Source organism: Anomalospiza imberbis, chromosome 4, assembly GCF_031753505.1.
Source record: "Anomalospiza imberbis isolate Cuckoo-Finch-1a 21T00152 chromosome 4, ASM3175350v1, whole genome shotgun sequence".
NCBI classification, from domain to species: Eukaryota; Metazoa; Chordata; class Aves; order Passeriformes; family Viduidae; genus Anomalospiza; species Anomalospiza imberbis.
Genome location: NC_089684.1, coordinates 64,915,875 through 64,932,173, shown reverse-complemented (window position 1 = coordinate 64,932,173; position 16,299 = coordinate 64,915,875). Strand labels below are relative to the sequence as shown.

At 38.3% G+C, this 16,299-nt stretch overlaps 1 protein-coding gene across 8 annotated transcripts in view; it reads right to left on the bottom strand.

The window, feature by feature from the left end:
- The window catches only part of C4H4orf19 (chromosome 4 C4orf19 homolog), a 41,578-nt gene that overhangs the window by 10,980 nt on the left and 14,299 nt on the right, over window positions 1-16,299 (bottom strand). For 4 of the 8 annotated variants that reach the window (XM_068188852.1, XM_068188851.1, XM_068188854.1 and 1 more), the window contains 3 exons: window positions 9,475-9,524; window positions 7,056-7,143; window positions 4,343-4,397 (listed from right to left, as the gene is read on the bottom strand). The exons of 1 other annotated variant lie outside the window; for it this stretch is intronic. Coding sequence is in view for 1 of the 7 variants with exons in the window: in XM_068188848.1 (XP_068044949.1) it covers window positions 4,343-4,440 (98 nt within the window). In the remaining 6 variants the exon portion in view is untranslated. Of the gene's footprint in view, window positions 1-4,342; window positions 4,838-7,055; window positions 7,144-9,474; window positions 9,525-16,299 lie in introns of those variants that run through there. 3 more of the 8 variants (XM_068188855.1, XM_068188853.1, XM_068188848.1) reach the window with 2 other exon arrangements.

Genomic DNA, 16,299 nt, shown 5'->3' with positions numbered 1-16,299 from the left:
CAGATTTAGTCTGCCCTGCTTATAATAGAAAAATACGTGCTAATTATCTTACATATGTGTAGTTGTACTGCCAAGAAATGATACCAGTATAGTTGGCAATGGCAGTACCTATTAATCGTTATGTGCCTGTGTGAATACTTCAGCTGGAATGGAGCGCACCTGGATTGATGCAAATGCAACATTAGAAACTGCTCCACTTCTTTACAGATGCTCTCTTCCCATATCTCCAGCCATCTAGCTGTGTTTTTTTCAGATGCTGACAGGTTTTCTGCTCCCACATTGCCCCTTCACGTTCTTGCTTTTCCATGAAGCTGTTTTGCACCAAATTAAGAGGCAGCAGTGGGCAGGTCTCAAGGCAGGGAAGTTTGGGTGTTACCAGTACTGCTTGAGCACACCTGCACTTGTTGTTCGTGGGTGTGTTTGCTGAAGGGGAAGGTCATGAAAAGTAGATGCTATCAGTTTTGCTAAAGGTGTTCTATTTTGATTTTTAACTGTTGGTCATTGTGTAAGCTGATAATAATATGCATAGCTATGTTAAATCCTGCTAGGCTCCTCCTCAAAATGTCCTTCTTTTCAAACCAGTAAGGTCAGCCAGATCTTCCACTTACTCCTGGTGGCTTCCTGACTGTATTAGTCAGCATAAGAAGTGCCATGTTTTATTCTCATCATAGATTCTTTTTTCTACCTTGACAGTTTTGGGGTTTGTGTTGTTGTTGTTGGTTTTGTTTTGTTTTTAGTTAGTTAGTTTTTTCTTTGTTTTGTTTTTAAGAAGTCGTTCTTGTACTATTTCATTCACTGACTACTATTTCTGGTAGCTGTTGACTATTTTATAAACAGTTGAGAGAGTAAAGCCAGCTGACATGGAAGGTGGACCTTTTTGTGAGGTGTAATTGCTGCAGCAGAGTGCCCTAGAGGGTACAAGGGCTACAGCTTGGAGGTGATCTGAACATATATATTTTTTTCCTGTTATGCTCTTTGCAATTGATTTTAAATATTTATAAGATACTTAAAAGGAAATTCATTCTCTCTGACTAGTTCCACACCATTCACAGCACTAGGTCACAGAACATTTCCCTACCCCCATTATTTACCATACAAAATGATTGTTTTATTTTTAAAGAGTAAAAAGAAGAGTGGGGAAAAGGGTACAACTCTCACAATCATTAGCCAGTTTGCATAAAGGAAAACCAAATATAGCTGGTAGCATAAAGCCATTAATTTCCTCTTCAGCTAAGCTTGTTTTCTACATTTGGTTTTACCTAACTTACATAGTCTAGTGTTTCAATTACTGAAGTTTATGTTTCATGTCTTTTAAAATTATCAATCCCATAAAATATAATAGCTTGTTTAATTGTGGGGCCTAAAACCCTGAGTTCTGTTTAGTCCCATATTGTATAGAGGCAAACATAGAAATGTGCTCCTTCCCAATGGATTCATGTCTAAATGTATGACAAAGCAAAAATGGGAAGCAGATGGTCATGTACATGTGAGAGAAACAATCAGCAGAGGAGCTATATTTGAGTCAGTAATTGTGTTAGGCTAAGCCTGAGTGGGGATCTGTGTTTGGCAACACAAGTGAAGCCTCAAATTAGTTATAGCCAACTTTTATGTAACAGAGGGACTGTGTCTGAAATGTCATTTTTCTTGAGAGGTTAAAATGTCTCTATGTGATTCTGTGCAACTGTGCACTTTGGAGGATGGATTCTTGGGTTCCAGCCCTTCACCTGAAAATCCTTGGTTGTATCCAATGTCTTTTTAAAACTTTTAACATAGAAACAGCTCTAGAATCTGGTCTTGAGATGGTGCTGCCATGGGTCTACAATTCACAAAGTTCCCTTGCTTATACTTTGCTCTTTTCCCAATGGCAGGCTTGATCAAACTGCTTGAGAGCATGCCATCAAGGATATGATTTTGATAGCTGTGAATGTGTCTTAGAGACTGAGGGTCAAACTGAGATGGGGATCCTAATTTATGATGGAATTCTCTACCTCTTTGAATACCGTGTAAAGCAATCACTGCTTTCTCTGTGGTTTTGACTGGGACTTGATGTGGGTGCTGTCTTCTGGCCTGGAAGTCACTTTTTCTTAGATTTCCATTTACAGAATCAGCTGATTTAAGCCTGCTTAAATATAGAAGTACTTCCTAGATGCAGATTGTTTCTCAACTGCATATATAAATAAATAAATAAATAATTTTATATATATATATATATATATATATATAAAGGCTTATTTTTTTTAGCCTCATAATTCCGTACAGTTTTATGGATGCTGCTATCAATGAGAAATCCTACTTGGGACATTAGAAAAATAAAAAATGTCAGACAGTAAGCATGAAATCTTCAGCATTACCGCTGTAGGATTTAGTCTGTGAGAAAAAATTGACAAGTCAGAATGCCTCCTAAATATATTCCGAGGTCATTTGTTCTGTTCAGCCTGGAGAACTCTGAGGGGAGACCTTACTGCAGTCTACAGCTTCCTCGTGAGGGGAAGAAGAGGAGCAGACACTGATCTTTCCTCGGTGGTTATCAGTGACAGAACCTGAGGGAACGGCCTGCAGTTGTGTCAGGAGGTTTAGGTTGGATGTCAGGAAAAGGTTCTTCACCCAGAGGGTGGCTGGGCACTGGAACAGGCTCCCCAAGGAAGAGGTGACAACACAAATCTGAGTGTTCAAGAAGCATTTGGACAATGCTCTTGGGCACATGGTGTAACTTGGGGATGGTGCTGTGCAGGGCCAGGAGTTGGACTCGATGATCCTTGTGGGGCCCTTCCTACTCAGTTTATTCTGTGATTCTGTGGTTGTGCCAGGTACATTGCCAGACAGTGCCTCTCACTTGCAGCATAGCGGCACTCTGTACACTATGAAATCAAGCTCTTTGTTGGCCCATCTGCTGGAAGCTGTTGCCTCTTGTATTTGCCCGTGAGTTCTGTGCAAAAATGATTTATTGGCCCTCTGCAGAATTTTTGGGCCAAAGATAATAGAACCTTTAAAATATGCTGTTGAAAGACTTTGAATCTTTACGTGACCTTGGTGAACAGAGTAAGACGGAAAAGGAGAGAGAGATGGAGATCTCATATGTTTCAGATATTGTGAAATTCTCGTAAGTTAAAATAAAACTTAGGAACTCAGCAATGAAGTCTAAGCAGATTAACTCCTGTAATCCTGTCATCCTATCTCATTGAAAACTCTTGGTTGCACATCAGTTCTATGGAAAGGCTCAGTGCTTCTTTGTTTGATTGTTTGTTTTCCCCCTGTTGAGTCTTTGGAAGAGGGTATGAAGAGACACTGCTGGAGTTTAGCAGTATGCCATAAATTTTTACTTCAGGGAGCAATATTCTGAAAATAGACTTGGATGTCCATGGAGATTGCTTCAAATACAGGATTGGAGTGTTCTTTGTACATATGTTTGGGCAGGATTTAGGCCGGGCAGGATTTAGGCCAGGCAGGATATGTGATCTCAGCTCTGGTATTCAGCTGTAGCTTAGTGTGCCCAAAAATCATCTTGTCCTGAATATTTCAGATGTTTCTGATTTGTTTATATCATATGAAATATTGCTAGTGGCAGGTATTGTGGTGGCATTGTTGTTGTGCTCAGAACATCAGCCTCTCTTAATACCAAGAAAATTGGATAAAGCCATAAGCAGTTAGAATGAGTCAATGATTCTCTTTTGTAAAAACAAAAGTAAAAAAACCCAACCCAGCAAAAACTACACCCTTGCCCTCATAAAAAAGAAAACAGCACCAAAAACACCCCAAACAAAACAAGATTCCCCCCTAAAATTCAACACATTGACCAAGTAGATTTCTTAACATTGTCAGGAAGTTGTGCTTTTGTGTTTGACTATTTGATGGCATAACCTGCAGCTTTTCATAGGGAAACTGTTGGAGGTCATTGTGCTCTCCCTCTCAAACCAAATTAATCCTTACGTTTTCCAATTAGTTCTCTTTTCTCAAATCCCCCTCCTTCCTCTGCTTGCCTTCCATTCTTCTTGTTCTTTTCATACCATTTACCTACATTTTCACATTTTCTCTTGCCATTTTTCACCTGTCTTGACTGTCTTTGATTAATTTTTTTACTCCTGAATTTCTTCTGTAAAATGTCTTTTTCTAAACTTCAGAGTGGAAATTGGCAAGCTTTTATTTGCTACATCAGGAAACTTACGGGTTGGAAAGAGACACGGTTCTGTTCTGTCACTAGTGCTTGTAGCAGCTGAGTGTTGTCATTAGAAAACACTGTGGAGTATTGTAGGGAGAGATGGTTTATGTTGTGGAATGCTGAAGTTACAATAGTGAATGGCCAGTCATTTTTAAACCTACACAAGGATTAAAAAAATAATCCTACCTTTCCAATTGTACTCCATCGGCTGCTTGAAAGATTTGTTTTAAATGTCTTGGTCCTGCAAAAGTAAAACACTTTGCAAGTGGTTTCTTCATGTCCATACATAAGTAAGAAGGAACCTCAGAAGCATTTACTGTCTACTGCAAACAATGTGGAAATAGAACAACCTCCTCTTGGTACCATTGTGAATTTTAAATTTAGACAGTGATCAAATAAATCACTTGAGTAGTATGCTCATCCCCTTGAGCTGAACTGGAATGCTAACCTGCTTAAAGTGAGCATAAGCTTTGCTACAGTGGATTAGGACTCATGTGAAGTGTTTAAACAACAACAGTAAAATTAGAAAACTTTCAAATATGCAGTATTATGAGACCTTTTTTTCTATGTGGTTTTTTTTTTTTTTTTTTTGGGAGCCAGGATATTTATAGTATCAGTTAAAACTTCTTCTGTGCTTGTCAGAACTTCACCCTTCAGATTTTCATAAACTTTGAAACTTAAGAAATGCCTCTGGCATTGTAATAATATTCCAGATATTAGTAAAGCTGTTGTTGTTTCAGACGTGTACTCCAGCTAAATGGAAAGCTCAGCAAAATGTTTTGTATTAAGAATTTCTAAAGAGACAAATAAATTAGTGAGATAATTGTAGAATTAGAGTATAACAATATTGAAATGCAGATGGTTTTTCTTCTTTAAAAATACAAATATTTTCAGTATTCCTTGTAGTGAAATGTGAGCCCATGTGGATTTGTGTGTGCATGCAAACCTATAATGACCATGAATCACCAAGTTGAGCTCACTTCTGTGAAATGGGCAAAGTATTTTGCTGTGAGTTTTAGAAATTGGGCCGTGTGCTTTCTTTCATTCTCAGCATCTCCCTGTGCGAGTGATAACTTGAAAATTCTCAGTGTAGCTTACATTACAAGCCACAAGTCCACACAGTGTTATGTTTGCACCATTCTTGAAACATGCAAGGCTTTTCTTGTAAGAGAGTGAAGTTTTTGTTGTCCTTGAGATCCCTTTCAGCAGAACACTCCTAGGATCTAAGCCAGGGTAGTTCATTCCTGAATTCAGCATCCATAGGCAATGGGGCTGGGATGGGAAAGTACAAGGCAACAAGGACAGTACAAGCAACATGGTCATTACTGCTGCTGCTGTTTTTGCTATACTTTCATTGCATACATATTCTTTGCAGTTATAGTTTTCATAATTTATGGATAAACTCTGAGAAGTTCTTATAAAATTTCACTATCTAGCTTCCAGGTTTGAAAATACCCCTGTTGTATATGGAGTTTCATGGTTGCTGTTTGCCTACAAATTCAAGAGGACAACATTGCATAGTGTCTGACCCATGGGTGACATTTAGAAGACTTTCTATTAAAAGCCTGAAATATGATTGAAATCTAAATGCAAATTTAAGTGGCCTGGGTATCTGATGTGACTCGTTGCTAAGGAGAACCTGGGATTCATTCAGCCTCAATGCAGTATGTTGCTCTTTTGCCCTTTGAGCAAGTCACTTAAGCTGTCCTGTATGTCACCATTTCATATCCTTCTCCGAGCTTAATGTTTGTGCTGCACTTTGAAGATTTATAGCCCTATTCAATCTTACTATACTGTTGCAAAGGGTTGAATGTTTTTGTGCATCTGTTAAAGGTGTGATCAGTACTTTCTGAGGAGCGAATAATAAAGCTTATGAAGAATGAGTCGTGGTGTGTTCCTGTTTTTATGCAACCTTTTACTGCGGTCATTTTATGTCCTTTTGCATTCTCTTTTTTTCTTTTTTCTTTTTATTTTTTAATATAGGTATGATTAGTTAATTAGTTATAAGATTCTCCTTTTAATTTTTGTTCAGATTTCTAACAATCTTGCTTGCAGTATAATTGTGTCTTGATGTCTTTATTTGTTTTGTGTAAACCATGGCCTAAACATTTATGCATACAGTGAAAGTAAATGAAAAATAAAATCCATGGTCCAGTTGTGAAAGGATGCAGATTTCATTTAACAAATTCAAAAGAGGTAGCTTGTTTAACTGAACTTTCAAGTGCATTCTTAACTGCTGTAAATTCCTTTTGTCTGTTTGTTTCTGAAGTAGTCTGAAGTAGTAGGTTAGCTATAGGGTTTTCCTTTAATTTATTATTGGGTTTTGTTTGTTTTGTTTATTTTGAGTCTTCTAGGAAAGTCCTAAAATTCTGTAGAAATGTAAGATGAAAATGCCAAAAAGGAGAGCTGCTGGGAGTCACAGCTATTGGTAAGTTGTCAGCACACTCCTTATATCATGTCCAATGATAAGTGGTTTGATTGTCAACTTCTGTCTGATGTGTGTATAACTGGCTTTTGACCCAAAAGTAGAAAAACCATTCTATATTTGATCCTAAACTTCAGTTTAAAGTATCTTTTTTTTCATTGTATTTGGACCTTTTCCCTTTTCTGCTTGCTGGTGATAGTTTCAAGCATGGCTGTTAGTCCTATGTATTGCATTCATACATCTTAATTAAGTATTCTTTTTACCGTCATCTTTGCTTAGCAACATCCTTTCTGAGATATTCTGGGAAACTTAATACTTGTCTGGTGTGTTGCCATATCCTTCTTGCTTATGTTGTTTAATAGTTTTTATATTACTCTCTTTAAGCCAGAAGCATGAAGCCTTACACACCTAGTCACTCCAGCTTATTGCACAACACAATTACCAGTGAGACTCAGTCTTTGGAATATGGCTTACCATGCTGGTGTAGATTGTTAAAAGTGAAGAGTGCCTACATGGTTGTCATGGATCCAGGCAGCAAGTAGCTTTCACATTCCAAAATAACCTGGAATTTAAACAAAATCTTTAGGCTCTCAGAAGCTCACATTAGCATTTTCCATTTCATTTAGTTGCTAAAAACATGCTATCTCAAAGTCATAAAACCAAAATGAAAATGAAATTATCTAAACCTGCTTTGACATTGACCATGGGTATGCTTCAAATCCTGGGTGTATTTAATGTTGAGCAAAGTTAATCTTTTTTGCACCGTTATTTGAGTACCTTCTTGTGCTGCTCTAGGATCTCTTTCTAGGCTTTTGGTTTTAAAAGTTGTGTTTGTCCTCCACTGGAAAGGTGCATGGGGTGCTGCATTCTCTGAGCAGGCTGGACAGTTGTCACTCTGATCCACCTCTGGCTGTGCTCCATTCGGAGCTCCCACTGTGAAGCTTTCAAGCACCGCACACAGCCTCCCTTTGCACAATGTGTGAAGTGGTGAGCGCTTTTCCTAAGAAAGGTCTCCCTCACCCTAAGGATCAAAGAGAACTAACAGTTTACTCAAACAATACAGGGCTTAACTCTTTCTTTCTGGAAATCATACCTTGGTCTTCCAAGCTGAGCTGAAGATCACTTGGTTGTAAACACTAGGTGTTTTCCTTTGTCGATAAAAAGTGTTAGAATTCTATGCTGTCCCCTAGAGTTTCACCAAATGCTTAGCTATCAATTGTGGTTTTAATTGCCCATTTAATTCAAATGCCCTGGGGTTTGCATTCCCCTTATAGTTTCCTTCCCTTCTCTAACAACCTCGGCCCTCGAGCTTTTGTAGTACCATTCAAATATTTTCTCTGTTGCAGTCTGTTGTCCAATAGCTTTTTTGGGAGTTCTTTTTGATGAGTTCAATTCTTCATTGCAATTTAATTTTCAGTGGAACAAACCTCTGATTTCCATGCATTCTTTGTGATTGTGCCCGTGTGTTTGAATATGACTGTTTACATATGGTTGTATTAATGTCCTCTCACTGCATTTTCATGGTAAAAATCTAATAATCTTGCTAGGAGTGGATTCAAAGCCTTTAAGATTCTGTTCTAAGTTTAGGAAAAGGAGCAGTTTTGTGCAATCAAAGCTGAATTTGAAAATCCTGAATTGTTTCTATGAATGCTTGGAGTGAAGAAATACTCTTCCAACTGTCAAACTGCACACTTCTCTCTTAGACTCTATAGGGATGAGAAGAAGGAAATGTAGGTAACTAAAGTTGTCTTGGGTCTTGGTTCACTGAAGGAATTGAGGAGGAAGAGAAGTGAATAGTCAATTTCCTTTACAAAAAGTACATATGGATTATAATCATGTTGAGGTTATTTGTTCTGTCAAACTTTCTTGAATTTAATTTTTTTAATATATCAGTATGGCAGCTCTTGAATTCTGTCATCACATTGCTCCTTGTAAATATTAAACTTGTCCCCAACAACATGAAGAATGTAAGCAGGTAAGATGGTATGCACCAGTTAACATTTAATGGACACTGTTCAACAAATCTTTGAAATCTGACAAATCTCCTTGATTAGTGAAGAACCTCATCAGTAACTGAAAAGGCACAGGTTGTTTCCTGAGTGGTAAAAATGAGCTGACAAAAGGAGAGTTCTTGATTCACAGCTGAAAATAGGCTATTTGGAACAGCTCTGTGGTTTTACCAGTTGTACAAGAGTTTTCTGGAGAATTACTGTCTTTCAATTAGCTAAGGCACCTTAGGATAGTGTTGTCTGTTTAGTTGACTCTGCGACCCAGTATCATGTGCTCATTCATGCCTAGCTAGAGGTTCTTAGTCACAGTAATGTGTTAGTGAGACCCCTTTGGGTCACTGGCAGAAAGAGGTTTATGTTCTGTTTGCTCCACCACTGTCATGGACCATGCTGGATGCTTTTTATTTCTTCCTGGTAACTAGTGATCCTGAGCTGCTTTAGATGGTAGTATCCTTGTTCCTGGCAGGCTTTCTGCTGTCTGGACTATGAATCACAACAAAATAAATTTGCCTTATGTTTTACCAAGTATTGTACAGAATCATAAAAGAATTGATTGGAAGACAGATCCAGTGTTCTGGCCCAGCCCTTCCCTCTGTCAATATAGGTCAATATAGGTCTACAGCATGATAGGAAACATATAACTCCCAGGTTCAGCTCATTAATGCATGGGAAGCTTTGAGCTTTTTGGCCACGTCTGCAGAAGCAGCATATGGCTCTGCTGGGCAAGTAATGGAATGTCAATATAATCTCTCTATGTTTATATAGTTCTTTATTAGTAAAAATCTCACAGGAGCCAGGGGTGAAAGTTCAGCAACCAAAATTTTCCACTTCTGTAACAATTTCCTGTTCCTAGCTTGTATGTTAAGTGACTTCTGATTGCTTACCCCCAGCTTTCAGCCCCAAATGCTAGCAAACTGCCTCCTGTTTAAAGAACCTAGAAGAAGAAATAAACACACTGGTGTATTGCTGTATATTTATATTTGCATATATCATAATATGCAATATAGAGACATTGATATTCCCTCTAGAAGGAGGTGTTTGTGACAATTTCCCTGGGTCTGGTATTAGAGAAATTTTTTTTGTTTTGTTTTGTAGATTACACTTTTCTACAGGTGCTACTTTCTCATTTTAGAGTTTTTCTTGTTAGGACAAGTAAACTAATACTGGATAAGAAATGTTTTATGATTGGAACCTTTTACAGCTTTATCCTACAAGTAGCCTGGGCAGGCACAGGGATGTTGAGGTACACAATTTCAGTAGATACTATGCAGCCAGTGTGCTAATCCCATATCCTCTGAACAGAGAAAGACATAGCTCTCTCAGGATTTTCCTCAGAAGCTGTGAGAAAGCTCAGAGAAAATAATGAGAAACAATTTTTTTCTTCACCTGCAGCACCTGTTGTTGTGCACATGTGGAGTGCATTATTGTTTACCAAAGGGTGATTTCTTGATTGGTCACTGGTGATGGTGTTTGGATTGATTGACCAATCTGGTCTGACTGTATTGAACTGTTTGTAAGGGTGATGAGTTTTCTGTATAGTATAGTACAGTACAGTACAGTACAATAAAATGATTGATCAGCCTTCTGGAATCATGGAGTCAATGCTAATTATTACCTGGCAGGGATCCCTGCTACAATGAGCCAGCAGTGAGAAACCATGACAGACAGTTCTCTACATGGAACAGGCATTTTTCTTTCTTTGCAGAAACTGAGGATGTGCAGCCTTTTGTATGTTTAGAATCTGAGAAATCAACCTATCCAGATGCTTCAAAATTAATTAATGAGAGGGAGTGAGTAAAACCAGTTCCTGCAGCTGTCAGTGCCCATAAATCATCTCTGTTTTTACTTTTGGAGCAGGACAAGAGCATTAATTCAATTAATGGGTTTGACTTGCTCTGGAAACACACAGTAGAGAAATCACCCTACCCACACCTTTCTCAGATGCTGTAAACATACAAATGTTATTGTGTATTTACTCCTGATGCTTACCAGCATCATTGTGCTAGATACAGTTGAATGCCTCAGGCAGGTGGCAAAGCAACGACTGCAACAAATCCTTGTTCTTTGGACACCCAGATCAGAGTAGCAGCAGGTTAGCTCCTGTTTTCTCGGTTCCAGCCAACTTCTGATTAACAAAGGTATTAGTAATGACTGCTGCAGAAAACTCCAGGGGAAAATAGAGTGAGTTTGTCTGTTTTCCATGATTGGGAATTTAATTATAGCATGAAAAAAGTACCAAGTATATTTATTCTGCCACCCTGGTTAAGGAAAAAAAAAAGGGAAAATATCTTTCTTTAAAAAACTGTCTATGCAATGGATCACCAGGAATGTCTCTGCGTTGTTTAATTTTTATTGTATTTTTTGTTCTACCTTATTAAGTTCAAATAGACACAGAAACTGTCAGAATGGATCAGACCCCAGTTCAGTGCTGTAGTCAGCACCAGGTACCTCAGAAGGAATTGTACAAACACCCCAGGTATTATGGGGAGCTGAAATTACATAACATGTACATCACATCAATCATAGCTTTAAGTCTCTTGCATCTGGAGATGCAGTATTCTCCTAGAACATTTAACTTGTTAAAAGTTAAATTTTATTTTGTTATTTTCACTGTTGTGATGCTGGACAGTGTTTAGGTTTTTTCTATGGAAACTCATTATACTCTTTTCTTTGGTAACAAATTTATAGATGGCAATTGCCCAGACTTGTTATGCTGGAGGAGGAATTTTGTTTGCTCCTGGGCTAGTGCCCTTTTTGACCTGTCAGCATGTTCCCCCTTATTTATGTTGTTATGTAACAAGGTGGTGACACTTTCCTTTTAGTCTGCAAAGTGTAGGATTTAATTGTCTAGATATCTAAAGGACCTGAAAAATGTGTACTAAGAAATGTGGTTTTTTTATAAGAAGGAATTATTCAGAACATTATTTGAGCTCCTCTATATGGATGGGACTTTTGATTTAGTGTGGATGTCTGAGATGTGGTGATAATCTCCAAGTAAATTGGAAAATAGTGGTTCTTTATTCAAATACTGAAAAATAAGCTTGAAAATACTGAAAAAATGGTTGAATGTTGCTTTATATGCCCTATGGCCTGTCTTGCCTACAAGTGAGAAAGCATTCTGAAAACTATAGGTGCAGAGTAGCATTCGCCCTCCTGTGATTGCTAGAATCGTGTGATGTTGTACTAAAAGTATCAGTTCTTGCTATTGTCTTGTTTTTGTTGTTGCTTAGAATCTTCCAGGAAAGGATGTATCTGGGGCCTCCAAAATTCATAACAACATTGCCAGACCTGTGGTGAATGCATTTATGAATATTTACATGGAAGTTAAGATTTGGAGTAAGTGTTAGGAGTGCAAGACACTGAACATTTCAATCTGGCAAAATCCTCAAATGTCTCTTCCTTTCCCTATGATGCTTGTATCCTGACAAGATCCATGATCCTTATTTTTTAAAAAAATTGTGCCAAAAATATCCAAGATAAATTTAAATTAAAAAATGCTTCTCCTTTTCTACATTTAAATGTTGAAACACACCTATAGCTGCACTGGCCTGATGCTGACACCAGTAATTCCAGGAAATATTCACAAAGAATGCCAGGCACTGAGCAACTACTCTTTGTGTTTGTTATAAGAGAACATACTTTCATCTAACTGTAGAATAAATATTTTACCTTTCTCTTCTATGTATAACATGGTCAATTGAAGACTGATTTTTTTGAAGTTATTACTACAGCTATATCTGACAGCATTTTATAGCGTAAAAAGAATTCATCGTCCTGATTTCATCAAACACAACTTTGTGTAAAGGCCATTTTGCACACCCTGAGGTCTTATGTAGGGGTGATTGGAAAAGTAAATCATCATTCCATCTGCATTACTGGATAAGGCTGTTTTCAGTATAGGGAATATAGAAGAGGCTGCATTTCTTCTACTCCTTTTTACCTAGGTTTGCAGCACGTACTAGTATGAACTGTAATTTATTGCTCTTTAGCCATCATTGCTATGTGTTCTACCATGTCTTCTCCATGGCAGCGGGCCTTCCTTCAAGGGGAAGAAACTCTTTTGGTCCTTAAACTTGGTAAAATTGGACTGTGAATCACTTGTACTTGAGTGTTAAAGTTATTGTTTTATTACCTGATTGCTGAAGCCTCTGACAAATTAAAGGCAAGGCCTTATCCACAATCATATCCTGAGTTTAGCTGTTCACAGAATCACGGAATTTTCTGAGTTGAAAGGGATCACAAGGTTCATTGAGTCTATCTTTGAAGTGAATGGCCCATAGAGGGGTTGAGCCCAGAGCCCTGGCAGTGTTAGCACCATGCTCTATCCAGCTGAGCCAATCTCACCTGTCTCTACATCTGCCAAGAGCTTCGTGGGGATGCCCTGGGGGAAAGGCTTGTTTTCAGCCTTTGTGCTGTAGGGGCAAACACTGAGGATCAGTGCCTGCCTGTAATGCTGTGGTGTCACCAAGGAGTAAGAGGTGACCTGGAGCTAGGCAGGGCCAAGGGTGTGTTGTAAGCCTGACCTCATGTTTCCCTGATGTTCTGCTCCCTGCAGGCGCTGTCTCTAGACCTGCTGTGAATCTTCTCTTTGCTTGCCCTTACTGAGGAGCTTGTGTTGTCTAAATTCTCCCAACAAATCATGTATTTACTGGTGGAGGGGAAGGGAAGATGTGTGTGCTGTAGATGTCCCTTCTCACTGCCTTTTTCATTAAAACTGTCTGATGTGGCATGTACTACCTGATGTAAATATATCCACATGATTAGCTAGTCTTGCCAGCTTTTATCTGGGTTGCAGTTATCTTGCTTAGGGCCTGTTTCTGTGAACAGGAACAGCCAGGCATCTCCCCATCTCTGACTGTTTTCAGCAGTGGTGACAAAGTAAGATCTAATTCAGCTACAAAAATTAGTAAGGTTTCTGAAGAGTGTCATTCACTGTCAAAAGCACTTTTGTTGGCAAAGAGCCATGGGGAGCCACCTCTAGAATCAGGGTCTCCCTCATGTTTTTGAGGATGTGGAAATGGATGACATTAAATCATGGGCTATAATTCAGACAGTGAGAAGTTTGCAGACTGATTCTGTAAGTAGAAAAATCGCTTGAGGAAACACATTATGTCTGTCTATAATTCTGTCAGCCAGAAGATTAGAGAGTCAGTCAAAAACTAACTTACACAAATGGCTTAATAGTAAAGATTGTTCTAATAGAGGTAAGAAATGTAGCTGAAGTCTTTTGCTTAAGGCTATGAAAATTGGGTGACTTTGAAAAATGGTATTTGTTTTCCAGAAGATGTATTAGAAAAGTGTTCTGAGCTATAATTAGTTGAACATGATGCTTCTGTTGCAACATTAGGAATAATTATAATTACTTAAATTTGTGGTTGGAAGAATCCCAATGTGCACAAAATGCTAACATTTGGTTATATATTTGGATAACATATATAGCCTTTAGGTCTCAGATTTCAGAGTGGGACTTGTTCATTATAATTTGTAATTGTGTGAATATTATACTGACACAATTAAGGAATGAGCCAATGTGAAACAGAGGTGCTTCAGATGACATTTTGAATCCTCAGTGCTAGGAAACACAGACTTGGGAGCAGGTTCTCTTCATCATTTTTGTTATATGCATATATATATATATTTATATATATATATATGTATATGTATATAATCCCACTCCCTGTAGTTAGAGTTTGGAAAGTCCTGCACTACCAAATTTAGATTTTAATTATGTACATTCCTCTAGAAAGATAAGTGAACTGCAGTGGCTGCCGCTTCTTCCTCCTGCTTTGGGTAGAGTGCATCCTCCTTTGAGAATGAGTTTTTCTTGAGAGAGTGGACCCAGGTTTTGTCTTGCTTCAGAATTACGATACTAACACTGTTCCACTGATGGAGAGTGGAACAAATGGATGTGCCCTTAATCTATAGTTGACATACATTTAGGTAGCTCAACTCACATCAGTAATTGGTGTAATCAACCCTTGCTAAAATGACTCATATGTTTGGTTTACTATTTGTTATGAAATACTTGCACCCACAGTGTGAACATTCCTGTCACATCTTTGGGGTGGGGTTTGCAATACAGGGGAGTTTGTGTTTGGATGACCACTTTCTGGTGTCTGCATCAGAGCAGCAGGAGCACTTAGTGCTGGAGAGCCAGGAGCAGGTGTCAGTGAGGTGAAGTGTTAATATGAGGCTTACTCAATGCTTACTGCTTTTCCTCAAGTTCCCCAACTCATGTGTGGGAGGTGTAAAGCTGTACCCAAAGGCCAGAAAACCCCATTGCCAAAATAGTCAATAGCTCTACCCTTTGCTCCTTCTGCTTTCTGTGTGTGCAGAGACCAGACTGTGGTGGGGCACCTCCTCTGGGTGAGAAACACAGGAGTTTTTTGCTAAAATTTAAAGTTCACATAAGGGCCTAAAAGACACATAAAATCCTGCTGAAGCTAGATTCTTCTTGTCCATTTGAAATTTATAGCTTTAATGTTGGCATTATTTTCATCCTCCAGACAAATTGAAGCTCAGAAGGAGGCATCAGCAGTGAGTCCTCTCAGCCAAGCAGGAGTAGCAAAGATGGAGATTTTGAAAGTCATTTCAGCAAAGCAGGCAGTAATGAAGAAGATTTTCAAAATGAAAACAGTTCCCTAATGTGGTTTCTAATGTCTTTTCAAACTGGGTAGCAAAGGTGTTTTTCAGACAAGCTACTGCAATTCAATTAGACTGACCTAATTTCTATTTCTTCTCTTTCTACTTTCTACACTGATACAATTTAGTTTTCTTAAAATCATGTTATGGCTTGGAAGGGATTTGGGTACAGCACTGTTAATTGACAAGAGTTTAAATACAGGAAATGTTCCCTAAAGCTTGCTTAGTCTGTATGCTCATTTGAGCTAAAAAAACTTAAGGACTTTTTTGATTTGGGCAGATGAAAGTTTTTAGAAGGAAAGTAAGCATTGTTGCAATCCAGGACAAATGTAGTTTTAAAATTAGGAGTAGAGATTACAGGCCCATTATTCTATATTTATATCATTCTCTTTGTGCTGACTGCTCACAATGATACACAAAGCGGCACAAACTCTCACTAAACACCTATAATCTCAGTCATGTGCATCACATCCCACAGTTAGCAAAATTGGTTATGCATTTAAAGCAGCTTTATCTAGAAATAGAAATTCTTACTGGACTTTCTTCAGCAGCTTCTGTTTTCTTTCTTTAACCTAATTAAATGCTGATTTAAAATGCATTGATGACATCAACATTTGAATAAGATTATGGAGTGATGGTTCTAGGTTTCAAGCCTTTGAAATAAAGTTCTTCTCAAAGCATGAAATTACTTTTTCTTGCAACCCATTCCTTAATTTAAAATCACTAATCCTATAAGACTGACAATCCAAGCAACTCTTTAAGCCTGAAGCCTAATTTGGCCATAGAAATGGCGCTGCTGTGAAGTAAAATAAACTAATAAGTAACCCAGATTTAAATCAGCTCATTATTCTTTTATACAGAATTGCTTTAGTTTAACTATACTAGTGCAACACCACCCTTTTTTTTAGAGCTGTGAGTAGTACACATTGGTCTTTCCACAAGGTGCTTTGGCAATGGTTTTGCAGCTGAAGCAATGTGACTGAGGTATTTAATACAGGCTGGGTTGGCTCATTTCCAGTGCCAGGAGACCCCTGCCATGTGCTGGTGTGAGACTGCCTTGCTTGGCA